Genomic DNA, 14,485 nt, shown 5'->3' on the forward strand with positions numbered 1-14,485 from the left:
AGAACCCAAACAGACAGGACCCATCTGGCAGCTGCTGAGCTTGGGAAGGGTGCCTGTTCCTGGAGTTAAGGATCTGGAGCTACTCCCCGAGCTTAAATAATCCCTGAGGTCCTGATGCTTAAAGGTTGCTTTCTTCCTCCATTGCCTCTTTTCTTGGCAGCCTCCCTGATCCCTTCCAAAGGCCAGTGGTGCAGCCTCAAGAGAATTCCCAGTTGGAGCAGTAGCTGAGTCTGCTCCAAGACCTCACTCTGCTTTAGGAGATCAGAGGTCTGTAAGTCTTCTCTGTAAAAGGTAAGAGACAACGTATTTTAGATTTTGCAAGCCACCTGGTCTCTGCCACACTATCAACTCTGCCATTGCAGCATAAAATTAGCCAAAGACAACATGTAAACAAATGAGAAGGGTTATGTTTCAGTAAAGCTTTACAAACACAAATTCAAATTTCTACTTTTCACATGCCAAAATATTATCTTTCTCTTGATTTTTTCAACAATGTAAAAAACATTCTTCCCCATAAACCATATAAAAACAAGTGACAGGCCCACCAGCTGCAGGCCGAGGTTTGTCAGTTCTTGCCTCATCTGGCTACCCTCCAGCGACAGAAGGTTGGCCTGGGTCTTTAACGCCTGGTCAGGAACAAAGGGTATCTTGGCAGCAGTGAGCATTGCAAGTGCTGCCGGAAATAGGATTCTGGAGATCCAAGGGGGGTTAAGCTGTTTTTAATAGCCTTCAGTGGCTTCCCGAACTCTTAAGTTAAGGTCAGGACGTCTTCACATGGCATTTGTGGCCCTCTGTGACCTGAGCCCTGCCCACAGGGTCACTTTTCAGCAGACACTTTTCAACAGACCTCTGATCTCCTAAAGCAGAGTGAGGTCTTGGAGCAGACTTCAGCCTTCCTCGGGGGCTCCTAGGCTATTGTCCTTTTGTCAGGGCTGTGCCTTTCCATGCATTTCCGTCTTCTGGGAATAGACCTGTTGCCATGGGCTGGGTAGCCTTAGCCAGAAGCCTGCCCCCTGGCTCAGGCTGAACAGGGAGTCTCTGATAGTTCTCCCACATTGCTATGATTCATGCTTGTCCTGCAGCAGCCCCTTGTGGGCTGAAACCTGCATCTTGTTTATGCACTTTTGCATCCCCAGGCACTCATTATGGGGGCTTCAGTGAGAGTCAATGAGTGGGAAAAGGCTTCCAGAAAAGAGGGCAGTCTTTCTAGGCTAGTGCAAGATTTGAGATTTTCCCATTAGAAGACCCCTGAATGCTCCCAGATCCTAATACTGGTCAACAAGAGTAATTTCTGCTCTGCCCTGGACTTGGGTCCTGGGAGGGAGGCAGCATCTCCACTCCATTTCTGGAGCAAGGAGCAAGGGTTGGGATAACAAGGCTTTGAGCTGACTGATCTCAATGAAGCCTTGCTTTCCCCGTTCCTACAATGTGGAGACTCACTTTCATCACTTCACAGGACAGTGAAATGGTATGAATGCTCTTTGTGAACTAGGGAGACTTTTCATTTGCTAGACCCCTTCTGCCCAGAGGGAAAGAGAGTATGTTGAGGGATGACACACTTTCTTTGAGATTTTGATCAGGAACAGAGAATTCTGGGGGATTCTTGGTAACAGCACCCTTCCCAAACCCATTAACTTCCAGTCACAGGTTTTTCACACACCATAAGGAAGGGGAATAGAAGAGTAAGGAGAAATGAAATTGGGGTGGTGGCAGTGGGGTGATGAGGTCTGGAGTATAGGGCAAAGATAAGGAAAGTGAGGGTCCTTTATTCTGTGGAATTTAACAGATAAATAAAGAACATACAAAGGAAGGAAGACGGGGCACCAGGGCTGTTGAAGAAGGACTAGGGGTGGTGGTGGTGGTGGGAGGGAACCCCTCTCCAGCATTCCAGTGGAGGACACTGTGGGCCAGGAAGGTCACAGAGCAGGAAGTGGCCATTTTCTTCTGGAGGGGCTGTGGGTCCCACAGGGTTCCTAGATGAGGCCTTGGATAGACAAGGACAGCCTCCCCTCAGGAGGGCATGCAAAAGGGTCAGAGCCAAGCGAGGTATGGAGACCCACAGCTCCTTTGGCAGACTAAAGGTCTGGGGGCTTGGGACCTCCACCACAGTTGACGAGGAACGACTTTTGGCAGCCTGCATCGGACTGCCCTCTGGCCAGTGTCTTCAAACGACCTCCAAGAATCCCTGCCACTCTGCAGGGGTCCCTGGAGACCCTCCTCACCTCTGGTCTGGCAGCTGCAGGAGCGAAAAACGGCGGAAAAAAAAAAATGAAACCAGACTGAGAATTGGCTCGATGTGCTCACGCAAAGGAGATGCATGTCTCAGTGTTCTACACACGTGGGTTAATGCAGGAGTTGGGGAGGGTACCCCCCCATTCCACTGTCCACCTCGGTGGCGAACGCGTCCCCAGTCTCTGCTCTCTAAAGGCGGCTCCGGCACAACCGCCCCTACAGCCCTGTGCCGTGTGATTGATGGGGGGGGGGGGGGGAGTCGTCAATCATTCCCTTTACGCTCCGTCCCACTCCGGAGGGAGTGCCAAGCTAGCTGGGCCAGGCAAGTGGAAAGCAGGGTCCCGCCCGCGGCTTCCTAGGATAAAGAAGTTTGGGACAGCCCACCTCCTCCTCTCCCGGGACCCCGGCAGAGTCGTACGGGTAACGCAGCGACTGCACAGACATCCCGGCCGCAAGAGGAGAGGCGGGGCCTGGAGGAAAGGGGCGGGGCCGGGGCGGGGCCGCTAAGGCGGGCCTGGAAACTGCTGGAAGTAATCGCAGTACCGCCGTCGTCGCTCCTTCCGCCGAGCGCAGGCAAAGAGTCCCCAAGCCGGCCCAGGCCAGAACCCTTCCCCCAGCCGGAGCCACGCCCCGCTGCAAAGCCCTGGCTCTTCCCTCTGGCCCAGGGAGGGCTGGGATCCGGGTACTGCCTGAATTTAGACCTCGCATCCCGCACCGTCCCTAAAGAAAAACCCTTCCCCTATCGGGCTGTAGGAATGTGTACGGCAGATTGTAGCAAAAAAGTCGAACCTGGGAGCCGAGGTCCGAGTGGTTGGCCGCTTCTATCCCCGCCCTCCACCTTTTTGGACGTTCCTCCACGCCAGGACTCGAGTTCGGAGGCGCTTGCCTCACAGGTTTATAGAAGGTCAGGGGCATCCCCGCCCCTAAGCCCCCCATTTATATCAATCTTTAGTTTTTGGAGACTGCTAATGCCTCGGAAATGCGGAGATGGGGGCCACAAAAAGGAATTACCTGCGCATGCTCTTAAGGCGGATTCTGAGACCTGCAGCTCCCGCCCCCTCCCCTATTTTGGACCATGACGTCAAGGTGGGCGGGCAGCGGCAGGTGCGGGGCTGACAGGCATCGTTCTTTAAGGCGGAAGGATTCGGGGGCGGGCAGTTGGTCTGTGTTTCGCCGTATATAGGACGGCTGGGGGCGCACAGCCGCTCTCTTGAGTCACCCCCGCGCGGTCTTGTTGCGGAGTCGTTGCTGGACGCAGTCCCTTCCCACTGTGGTCTGTAGTGCTTGCAGCTCTTCTCTTCTAAGGTAAGGTAGGAGTTCTTTTAAGATTATTCTGCCGGGAATGCTCTTTTTGAATTGTTTTTGTTCCTAGTTTCGTTCCCAAAGGGTAGATTTTTGGGGTTTGGAGCGGTCTCTGGGATAGAACGACTCCACCTTTGGTTTGGATAGTGGGCGGGAGGGGGTTGGCGAGGTAAGCTTGTTTTTTCACCTGTGTCTGGGTGGCGGTGCTTAACCCCGGCGAAGACTAGCCGTGGGGGAGGTGGGCCGCGGAGTGGGCTTGGGGTAGTGGGCAGCTGCACGTGGTGTCCGCGCCGGCCCGGGACGCTGCCATGTTTGCCCTTCCACTTCCGGACGCGGCTACGGGGCGCCGGAGAGTCCCGAAGGGTGGTGGGTGTGCGCGCTGGACGTGACTCAGCACAGCCTGGTATTGGCCTGGCTTTGCTTTCTACCCTGTGGGAAGCGTTTTCCAAGTGTTTTTGGTTCTTTTCTGCAAGGTTCTGCGGTGAGGAACGTTTACGGACGGCCCCGGCCCAGGATGCTTCCTCCCTCCTTCCAGATTTTTCTCGCAGTCTCGGTCGTGGGGGAGGGAAGAAGAGGGGGCAGGCTCTGGAAGATTCATGGGCCCTTTCCTCCCCCGCCCCTCTCAGAGCTGAGATTGTTCTGGAAGCTTCTGGAGCCCGGCGCCCCGCCCTGGTGCCCGGATGCTGGGGCGAAGGGAGACTGCGCGGTGGCGCCCCCTCCTCGCGTGGCCCTGGCCGACGCATGTCCGGCAGTGACGAGGGTCTGCCCGCGGACTACGGCCACCATCTTAGTTGTGTTTGGTTTGGCCCTATATTGTAGTCATGTGTGTTGAGGGGGTCACGGCGATGGAGCTTTTGCTTCGTCGCTTCTTTGTCTAGTAGCTTTTTGGGCGGGTATCCACTGGTCTCTGGTGTAATCTTTCCTCTATGCTCTGAGGCAGCAATCACACGCACTTGTGGAGATAACCTCTGGGAGAGCCAATGCTGAATTACTCTTTTCTTTTTTCTTTTTTTTTTTTTTTAACATGAAATCAGTCACCTTGGGGTGTTCTTTTTCCTGTCAAAAAACGTAATAGAACCTTAGTCTCTGGTTTTCTCCTTCAGATACCTGGAGCTCTTTTTTTCCTGTTGGAGTCAGGATGTTCATTTCCAACAAGCTACCCAGTGATGCTGAGGCTCTTGGGTCCCATGGACTACTTGCAGTATTTGGGTTTCAAGATATCTTTCCAAAATCTTTGGCATTGCATATTATGTTAAAGAAGCTTTTTAAAATTTTTTTACAAGCTCGGTTCTTGCTAAGGATATATGCTGAAATCTTTGAAGAAAAGGCTTTACAGGTTTTCAGAAATATGTTTAGTAGCCAACCCAAAGCAGTTTGAAGTAAATTTCTTCTAGTCTTTGTTGAGACTGGGGTGTACATGAGTGCTAAATATGCGGTCGTGGTGTTCTTTTGTAATTCTTGACTGTTTTTACCTTAGATGCCTGAGGAAGTGCACCATGGAGAGGAGGAGGTGGAGACTTTTGCCTTCCAGGCAGAAATTGCCCAACTTATGTCCCTCATCATCAATACTTTCTATTCTAACAAGGAAATTTTCCTTCGGGAGTTGATCAGTAATGCGTCTGATGTGAGTGCTTTGGCCACATTCATTTGTAGTATTCCTTTTCAGCACTCAGGAGTGGGAGAAAGGTGGTTTGGCGTTTTATGGGGCTGCTGTTGGAGGGGATAAACATACTGATATTTAAAAAGTTGTCTTTACTCTCTGGGTTTAGATGGAATATTGTAGCTAATTATTGTGCTTAAACACGAGGTTGGGGTGGTAATCAGAATTGAGGCTATTTGGAAGTGAAAAAGTTCTTTTTTGGTTGAAGGTGAGCTTCAGGAAGCAGAAACATAATATTGAAATTTTTATTTTTAGGCCTTGGACAAGATTCGCTATGAGAGCCTGACAGATCCTTCCAAGTTGGACAGCGGTAAAGAGTTGAAAATTGACATCATCCCCAACCCCCAGGAACGCACCCTGACTCTAGTGGACACAGGCATTGGCATGACCAAAGCCGATCTCATAAATAATTTGGGAACAATTGCCAAGTCCGGAACTAAAGCATTCATGGAGGCTCTTCAGGTATGTGGTATTTTAGCTAGACATGCACCATTCTTCAGTGTGGATATTTTTTGGTTTGCTGTAGTTTTGTGTGTGTCTGTGTGTTTGACTTTAAAACTCTTTGGCAGGCTGGTGCAGACATCTCCATGATTGGACAATTTGGCGTTGGCTTTTATTCTGCCTACCTGGTGGCAGAGAAGGTGGTGGTTATCACAAAGCACAATGATGATGAGCAGTATGCCTGGGAGTCTTCTGCTGGGGGCTCCTTCACTGTGCGTGCAGACCATGGTAAGTTGACTTAATTGTTTGGGTTAGAATTCTGAGGAAATCTGTAATAGAGATCTTAAGCATGTTCTCTGTAGATCTCTTTTGTTACAATTCTGCACTTAGTTTTGTGTCTTCATGCTGTATCGTGATTGGTTTTTCCTAGGTGAGCCCATTGGCCGGGGTACCAAAGTGATTCTCCATCTTAAAGAAGACCAGACAGAGTATTTAGAGGAGAGACGGGTCAAAGAAGTGGTGAAGAAGCACTCGCAGTTCATAGGTTACCCCATTACCCTTTATGTGAGTGTAGACTAGTAATCCTCACATGTATGATGTCTGCTGCTCAGGAGAATGGGATAGTCTCTGGTTCTTTGGTGTATCGTGTTCTGAAACCTTTTTGTATTTCCAGTTGGAGAAGGAACGAGAGAAAGAAATCAGTGATGATGAGGCAGAGGAGGAGAAAGGGGAGAAGGAGGAAGAAGATAAAGACGATGAGGAGAAGCCCAAGATTGAAGATGTGGGATCAGATGAGGAGGATGATAGTGGGAAAGACAAGAAAAAGAAAACAAAGAAGATTAAAGAGAAATACATTGATCAGGAAGAACTGAACAAGACTAAACCCATTTGGACCAGAAACCCTGATGACATTACTCAGGAGGAATATGGAGAGTTTTACAAGAGCCTTACTAATGACTGGGAAGACCATTTGGCAGTCAAGGTGAGAACCCTTGCATGTTGACTCAGGAAGAGCAAGCAGAGGGCTGGTAGTAGATAAGTAGAACTTGCCTAGCTGGTTGGTATATGGGAACTGAATGCCATGAGCCATGTCCATTCACTTACTGATGACCCTTCTAGGGTGAAGAAAGGACATCCTTCCCAATGACCTCACTTTATCTCCATGATGGGTTCTTAGTGGGATTGTTTTCCCTTATCTAAGGGTTATATAGCTGTGCCATCATAGCTTAATTCAAGGTATGAGAGCTTAATTTGTTCAACAGCTGTCCAATGGCATCTCTTGTATCCTTGGATCTTCAGGAAGTTTTTTTTTTTTTTAAGGAACATTTGTTAAGATTTTTGTTCTAAACAATTTAATGAAGTGGTGGGGATAAACATTTTCTCTTTTTTTTAAAGATTTTATTTATTTAGCAGACATCACAAGTAGGCAGAGAGGCAGGTGGAGAGAGAGGGGGAGGCAGGCTCCCTGCCGAGCAGAGAGCCCAATGTGGGGCTTGATCCGGGGATCCTGGGATCATGACCTGAACTGAAGGCAGAGGCTTTAACCCAACTGAGCCACCCAAGTGCCCCAGGGATAAACATCTCTTTCTTGAAATATACTACTGACTGGGGTGCCTGGGTGGCTCTGGGTTAAAGCCTCTGCCTTTGGCTCAGGTCATGATCCCAGGGTCCTGGGATGGAGCCCCGCGTCCGGCTCTCTGCTCGGCAGGGAGCCTGCTTCCTCCTCTCTCTCTGCCTATCTCTCTGCCTACTTGTGATCACTCTGTCAAATAAATAAATTCTTTAAAAAAATATACTACTGATTTATCTTGGATTTCTTTCAGCACTTCTCTGTAGAAGGTCAGCTGGAATTCAGGGCATTGCTTTTCATCCCCCGTCGGGCTCCTTTTGACCTCTTTGAGAACAAAAAGAAAAAGAACAACATCAAACTCTACGTTCGCCGTGTGTTTATCATGGACAGCTGTGATGAATTGATACCAGAGTATCTCAGTGAGTGTGGTCTTGGTCTCATGTAGTTAATAATCCTGTGGAACCCTCTCAGCATTCTCAAGAAAGTGAGATCTTGTTTTTTGGGGGAAATGAAGTCTTCATTGTAGATAACCTGGGAAGTGAGGGTGCAGTGAGAAATAAGTCCTATTGAATTTAGATGTATATATATTTTTTTTCTTTAAAGATTGTCAAGAGTCGGGCGCCTGGGTGGCTCAGTGGGTTAAGCCGCTGCCTTTGGCTCAGGTCATGATCTCAGGGTCCTGGGATCGAGTCCCACATCGGGCTCTCTGCTCAGCAGGGAGCCTGCTTCCCTCTATCTCCCTCTGCCTGCCTCTCCATCTGCTTGTGATCTCTGTCAAATAAATAAAATCCTTTAAAAAAAAATAAAAGATCTTATTAAAAAAAAAAAAAAGATTGTCAAGAGTAGGCAGAAGGGAGAAGCAGGTTCTCCTCTGAGCAAGGAGCTCAATCCCAGGACCCCCAGGATCATGACTGGAGCTAAAAGCAGACACATAGGGACTCAGCCACCCAGGTGTCCCTGCCCTGTTTTTAACTGTTCTCACTGGTTGATTGCAGACTTCATCCGTGGTGTGGTTGACTCTGAGGATCTGCCCCTGAACATCTCCCGAGAAATGCTTCAGCAGAGCAAAATCTTGAAGGTCATTCGCAAAAATATTGTGAAGAAGTGCCTTGAGCTCTTCTCTGAACTGGCAGAAGACAAGGAGAACTATAAGAAATTCTATGAGGCATTCTCTAAAAACCTAAAGGTACAGATGTCATGTCCCCCCCCCCCGAAAAGTTTTTTTTTTTAAATAATTAACAGTTGGGGGGGTATTTTTCATTCACACAGAGGGTAACAGATTATAAGTAAAAAAAACTTTTTTTTGTACTTTTGAAGCTTGGAATCCATGAGGATTCAACTAACCGGCGCCGCCTTTCTGAGCTGCTGCGTTACCATACCTCCCAGTCTGGGGATGAGATGACTTCTCTTTCAGAGTATGTGTCCCGCATGAAGGAGACCCAGAAGTCTATCTATTACATCACCGGTGCGTCAGAGCCTGAATCTGATCAAAGCCTTTCGGGGTGTGAGGAGGGAAGGGAGGGCATTTGGGAATCCCTGGGAACTGGCAGGAGGCAGCAGTCTGACCTGAGTTACTCTGAATAACCCTACAGGTGAGAGCAAAGAGCAGGTTGCCAACTCCGCTTTTGTGGAGCGAGTGCGAAAGCGGGGCTTCGAGGTAGTATATATGACAGAGCCTATTGACGAGTACTGCGTGCAGCAACTCAAGGAGTTTGATGGGAAGAGTCTAGTCTCTGTTACCAAGGAGGGCCTGGAGCTGCCTGAGGATGAAGAGGAGAAGAAGAAAATGGAGGAGAGCAAGGCCAAGTTCGAGAACCTCTGCAAACTCATGAAAGAAATCTTGGATAAGAAGGTTGAGAAGGTAAACAATTCTGGGACTAGGGTGTATTTTGCAAACAAGTGCTTTTAGGGCTGCTTCCCTCAGAACCTTCCAGTCAGAATTGGCACTACACAATGAGTAGTTTTAAGGAGTCTAATTGGTTAGAGCTTTACTTGTCTTTACCAGACAGGCTTAAGGTTGGTATTTCTGTAATGTTGGATAAAGATTGCAGCTTTTTGTGAGTTTCCTGAGTTCTGTTCTACAGAGAATAGAACTTGTAGAATAGAACCAACATGGTTTTGGTAACTGTCCACAGGTGACCATCTCTAACAGGCTAGTGTCTTCACCCTGCTGCATTGTGACTAGCACCTATGGCTGGACAGCCAACATGGAGCGGATCATGAAAGCCCAGGCCCTTCGGGACAACTCCACAATGGGCTATATGATGGCCAAGAAGCACCTGGAGATCAATCCTGACCACCCCATTGTGGAGACGCTGCGGCAGAAGGCAGAGGCGGACAAGAACGACAAGGCTGTCAAGGATCTGGTGGTGCTGCTGTTTGAAACAGCTCTGCTCTCTTCTGGCTTCTCACTGGAGGATCCCCAGACTCACTCCAACCGCATCTACCGCATGATCAAGCTAGGCCTGGGTGAGTAAGACCTTTGTTAACCAAAGTGTGACAGGGAACTGAGGAGCTGGTCTTACAAGGACAAATTTAACTTCACGGTATTTGGATCAAAGTTCATGTGCCATTTTTTTTCTACTTCTAGGCATTGATGAAGATGAAGTGACAGCAGAGGAACCCAGTGCTGCTGTTCCTGATGAGATCCCCCCTCTTGAGGGTGATGAGGATGCCTCTCGCATGGAAGAAGTAGATTAGTTCTACCTGCAGACCTTGAGCCCTCTGTATAGTGTCCCCATGGCTCCCCAGCAGCCGGGAGTGGCCCTGTTCACCTGGTTCCCTCTGCTGATGTCTAGTGGTTTTTTTTTTTTTTTCTTCCTCCTGTCTTTGAGGCAGGAAAGAAGGCCCTAAAGCCCTATCCCTTCTGATTATTTGACAAGGGGTTTGGATGTGTATTGTGTTTTTTTTGTTTATTTTGTTCTGAGATTAAAGTATGCAAAATAAAGAAGATACAGTTTTATACAGTTACGTTGTCCCTTGTAAAGTGGATCTCATGCTGCTTTTTGGGTTTCTAAAGCTTCCCAAGTTGTACCTGCTGTCGTTCCGTGGATAAGTATTCCTCGTACATTGAAAGCTAAGGTCACCTGCAGGCACTTAGCACTTTTGAAGTCACCCAACATTGACTCTAAAGGGTAGCTTCCAACTACCATGTAGTTTTCAGTCCCTGTCCTAAAGCATACGCTTCAGTGAGCCAAAACACAGGACTTCAGTCCATTGCAGCAATTTAATTTAATAAAATAAAATTATAAGAGCAAAATTACATTTCTGGAGTACCAAAACCTGCAATTGACTCTTGGAGCAGAGCCTAGGAATCCACTAACACAGAGGGTGGTGTCACTGGGCAGGACTCTCCCATCCCCCTCCTCCAGCATAGCACCGATCTTTCACAGACTCCTGGGAAAGCAGCACTTGGAGCCTACAACACTTGTGCTTTTCTCACCAGAGTAAGAACTGTAGGTCTCTGGGAGGCTATCTGCAAGGGTGGGCCACTCAGGGTAGGGGGATAAGCACAGGTGAGGTGTTGGTGGAGCCCACAGGGCAAAACTTCAGGAATTAGAAGGGGTGGGGGCTTTGGCAGGTGCCTCTGCCTTCTCCACACCCCTCCACACAGAGGATGGTCCTCAGAAGAATCCCTACAAGAGAACGGTGACTTAAGGCAAAGGGGAAGCCTGCCTCTTGGACTCAACCCCAACTTGCAGAGCTGGTTTGTGGTAACAGAAAAAACCTGCATTCTGCCCTCGAGCCAACCACCTCAGAAGTTACAGTAGGAGAGGAAAATTGGTACAGTGAGGGTCTTGTTCCACTTCATGCCTCCGGCCCCTCAAACTTTCTGCACAGGAGACTCGACAGGCACAGCCTTCTTTCCCCGTTGCTTTAGACGGCCCCGAGCATAGACTCTGAGCAGGAGGGCAGCAAAGACCACAGCCACCCCAAGACCCCCCACCACAGTGACAGTGTGGCCATAGAGGAGGCAGGAGAGGAGGATGGCAAAGGCCTGGCGGAGGGTCATGATGATGGTGAAGATGGCAGCGCCAAACTGCCCGATGGTGTAGAAGATGAAGAGCTGGCCACACGCGGAGCAAACAGAGAGCAGCAGGGCATGCGCAGCAAATTCACTGTGTCGCCCCATGAAGCGGGTTCCTTCCAAGAGGGCCCCCTGCTCCAGCAGGGAGCCCACGGTGAAGAGGCAGGAGAAGAGGTTGACCCCAAACATCATCTGCACGGAAGACATCTTATAGGCAAACAGAGCATCCTGCCAGTTCGAGGTGAAGCTGTCAAAGGCGATGTAGCCTGCCAGCAGGATGAGGCCTGACAGCGTGGTGGCTGGGGAGCTGCGGGGCTCAGGGCCACTGGAAAGCAGAAACATGCTGACCCCAATGGAGATGAGGCCAGCTGTCAGGTACTCCCAGTGCTCATAGCTGCGCCGAGACACCAACTTGCCCATCAGCATGACAGGGATCACCTTCGAGGCCTTGGCCAGCACCTGGGTGGGGAAGCTGACGAACTTGAGAGCTTCATACTGACACCAGCTGCTAAGCACATTGGACAGGCTGGCAAAGGAGTACCGGTACATGGGTGCCCCGTGGCGGGGCTGTTTGCAGAGGACGCAGTAGAGGCCGGCCACGATCAGTGCCAGCACTCGGTTCATGAGCACCAGGAACTGAGAGTCTGTGAAGCGCTCACCTGGCGACGTGGCAGTAGCCCCATAGCTGCGGGTCATCACTCTTTCCTGCAGCACTCCCCAAGTCAGGTAAGATACCTGCATGGGGAAGGACCAGGACAGAGGACAAGATAAGCCAGAGAAGGAAAAGGTGGGCAAAAAACCATCTTGACAACCTCCCTCTTTCTCACATGTCTAAATGATTTAAAAGACAGCATACATATTTTGGTCCCTCTGCAGTAACTAGAAGTTTCCTCTCCCCTTCCAAGCCTGCATTCACCTTGGAGAGAGTAAGTGTGTGTGAAACACAACAACAAATGCTTTAAGACTGTCCAGACCCTGTCCAGACCCTGTGTCTGTGCCCCACACAAGGGTAAGTCAAAGCTGACTCCATCCCAGGTATCTTCCTATCTATGCTCAGTCAATTCAGGGAGTAAAAAGATGGGACACCTGTTAGTTCAGCATGTGTAGAACTAGCAGTGCCCACTCCAACATGCCAAGAGCTCAGCATCTTCGCTCCTTCTTACATGGAGTGGGGGAAGGCTGAATGGCTTCCCAAACTTTGATCGGCAGGTTCACAGTATATGAGACACATCACCACAAGGGGAAGTGTAGTAAGAGCACAGAAGACATCACAGAAAAGAGAGTAAGGGAAAAGAAGGAAAGAAAAGACAGCATGTCCTCCAACCACTTCTAAGAAGATGATGGCACAGTGTGCCTCTGGGAGGAGGGAGTCCCGTAACGCACTAGCCAGGAAAGCCTTGGGACAGGTAGGATGAAAACAATGCTTCCGTGCAGTCCCTGTCCACAGAGACCCAACCCAGGAAGAGTAGTGGAGCCCCCCTGCCTACCTACCTGGAGCCCCGCAGCACAGAAGAGCAGCTTCAGGGCTTGCCAAGTGGGAGTGGTCTCTGCCGGCTCCGTCCGGGAAGCCAGAGGAACCTCGTCAGAGGCCTTGGGCTCATTGCCAAACACACAAGTTTTCACCAGGGGGAAGCAGAGACCCCTGCCTAAAAAAGGCACACAAGATCAAGATCTCACCTTCTCCCCAGCACCGCATCTTCCCCAGAGCAGCCAGCTGCCCTGCTGTCAGGCCTGCAGATCTCCCTCCCTCCCTTTCCAAGCCACATCCCTATTTGGACTGCTGGTGAGCACTCATAAAACGGACCCTGCACATTCACCCACCCTTTCCTCACACACCTGTCTCCAGGTAGTTCTTCCGCCTGAAGTACTGCACCATCAGGTAGCCGGGTACCATAAAGCTGGCATAGCCAGCAGCATTCACCAAAAAACGGAAGAACCATAGCTGCGACCATGACTCTGGAGGGGCTTCGGGAGTCTCCCCACCTGCCCCCAGGGAGGGGAGCGCAGCCAGCACCACCACTGCCCACCACCTGCGGGGACAGCGGACGTAAGGATTAGGGTGCAATTCCTCATCCACTCGGCCCTCCAGAGGGGACTACACTGGAGAAGGGCCCGGAGTCTCCCCGCCCCCCTCAGCTGCAGCCCAGCCCGGACAAAGAGCCTCTCTCTCTAGGGGAGGGGGCGGGAAGGGAGCGGAGGCCGGCGCGGTCCAGGCAGGGTTCCCTCCCTCCCCGGGGGCGGATCCGCCCCTCTGACCACACAGGTTCCCTCTGTTCCCTCTAGCGCTCTCCTGCTGCTCCGGCCACAGGCGGCGCCCCTCCTCCCAGCCCGCCTTCCAGAATCCGGGAGCGCCAGAGTTCCCACCTCCTCCACCCGACACTCCCGGACCCTCGCCAGGAGCACGAGTCCACGCCGCGCCCCCTCTCCCTGCCGGCTCCGGGCCCCGCGGGCCGGTCCGCCGCCTGGCAGCTGGGACCCCACCCGGCCCCTCCGTGCCCAGCAGCGACAGTCACATGGCCCAGGGGCTCGGTCACGTGGACCCGCCGCTCCCCTAGCCCCCCACCTGGCGTCCATGGTCCGGGCCGCGTGGGGCGGAGGGGGGCCGGGGAATGCGGTCCCCGGGCCGCGCGTTCCCTCCGCTTCCGCGGCCGCCTCCAGCAGCGGCCAGTGAGCTAGCGGCTAGCGGAAGTACCCTGCTCTTCCCGCCTCCCTCCCGGCGGCCGCCCCTCCGCCCCCAGCCTCGACCACGCAGCGCCCCGGGCCGCCGCCAGGCCACAGCGCCCCCGCGTGGCCCGGAGGGAGACGCGGCTCGGGAGCCGGACTCCTGGGGGCCCCGGGCGGCGGGGAGGGGGGGAGCGCGCACCCCCACCCCGCTTCGCCAACGCCCTGAGCCCTCACAACCAACCCAGGAGGTAGTGGTGCCCCCCTTGTCATCTCGGGACGGGGACGCTGAGGTTCTGCGACCCAAGCACTCTCTCACTTTACCCCTTTCGCGTTTTCTGACAGGAAGATCTCTCCTTCCTTTCTCCGCTGGGCTGCAGTTCTGTCCCCCAACAACCCATGACCTTCGAGGCTCTGCATGACCTGGCCCTTCCGCTTCGCCCCCTCACTCACCCTCTGCGGAGTCTCACTGCCAGGTCCTCTAATTCACTGTAGGCCTTCCCTTGAACGCTCCCCCCACATCCTTACTCAGCCTTCTGTACGGCCTGGAGATGACAGGCCTCAGAGCTCTCCCCTGACTGACTACCCAAAG

The 14,485-nt window shown here is 51.7% G+C and overlaps 2 protein-coding genes across 2 annotated transcripts; one reads left to right on the forward strand and one right to left on the reverse strand.

The window, feature by feature from the left end:
* Window positions 1–3,415: 3,415 nt before the first annotated feature.
* On the forward strand, window positions 3,416–10,096 carry HSP90AB1 (heat shock protein 90 alpha family class B member 1). The gene is made up of 12 exons (XM_032340124.1): window positions 3,416–3,537; window positions 5,012–5,158; window positions 5,450–5,656; window positions 5,764–5,923; window positions 6,066–6,199; window positions 6,309–6,617; window positions 7,459–7,624; window positions 8,201–8,391; window positions 8,523–8,670; window positions 8,798–9,066; window positions 9,341–9,674; window positions 9,796–10,096. Exons 2-12 carry the CDS (start codon window positions 5,012–5,014, stop codon window positions 9,903–9,905), a joined length of 2,175 nt encoding a protein of 724 aa, XP_032196015.1. The 5' UTR covers window positions 3,416–3,537; the 3' UTR covers window positions 9,906–10,096.
* Window positions 10,097–10,412: 316 nt separating this feature from the next.
* Window positions 10,413–14,450, reverse strand: SLC35B2 (solute carrier family 35 member B2). The gene is made up of 4 exons (XM_032340125.1): window positions 13,796–14,450; window positions 13,069–13,262; window positions 12,724–12,878; window positions 10,413–11,967 (listed from the first exon to the last, which is right to left on the reverse strand). Exons 1-4 carry the CDS (start codon window positions 13,804–13,806, stop codon window positions 11,029–11,031), a joined length of 1,299 nt encoding a protein of 432 aa, XP_032196016.1. The 5' UTR covers window positions 13,807–14,450; the 3' UTR covers window positions 10,413–11,028.
* Window positions 14,451–14,485: the final 35 nt, after the last annotated feature.

This window comes from Mustela erminea, chromosome 4 (genome assembly GCF_009829155.1).
Source record: "Mustela erminea isolate mMusErm1 chromosome 4, mMusErm1.Pri, whole genome shotgun sequence".
Lineage (NCBI taxonomy): Eukaryota > Metazoa > Chordata > Mammalia > Carnivora > Mustelidae > Mustela > Mustela erminea.

What these genes read in the sequence shown, in the direction of transcription:
- HSP90AB1 (XM_032340124.1), top strand. Translation starts at nt 5,012, where the DNA reads ATGCCTGAGGAAGTGCACCATGGAGAGGAGGAGGTGGAGACTTTTGCC. An exon ending in GTTACCCCATTACCCTTTAT is followed by an intron (nt 6,200 to 6,308) that starts GTGAGTGTAGAC and finishes TTGTATTTCCAG; the next exon opens with TTGGAGAAGGAACGAGAGAA. An exon ending in CATTCTCTAAAAACCTAAAG is followed by an intron (nt 8,392 to 8,522) that starts GTACAGATGTCA and finishes GTACTTTTGAAG; the next exon opens with CTTGGAATCCATGAGGATTC.
- SLC35B2 (XM_032340125.1), bottom strand. An exon ending in GAAGAACTACCTGGAGACAG is followed by an intron (nt 12,879 to 13,068) that starts GTGTGTGAGGAA and finishes TGCCTTTTTTAG; the next exon opens with GCAGGGGTCTCTGCTTCCCC. An exon ending in TCTGTGCTGCGGGGCTCCAG is followed by an intron (nt 11,968 to 12,723) that starts GTAGGTAGGCAG and finishes TTCCCCATGCAG; the next exon opens with GTATCTTACCTGACTTGGGG.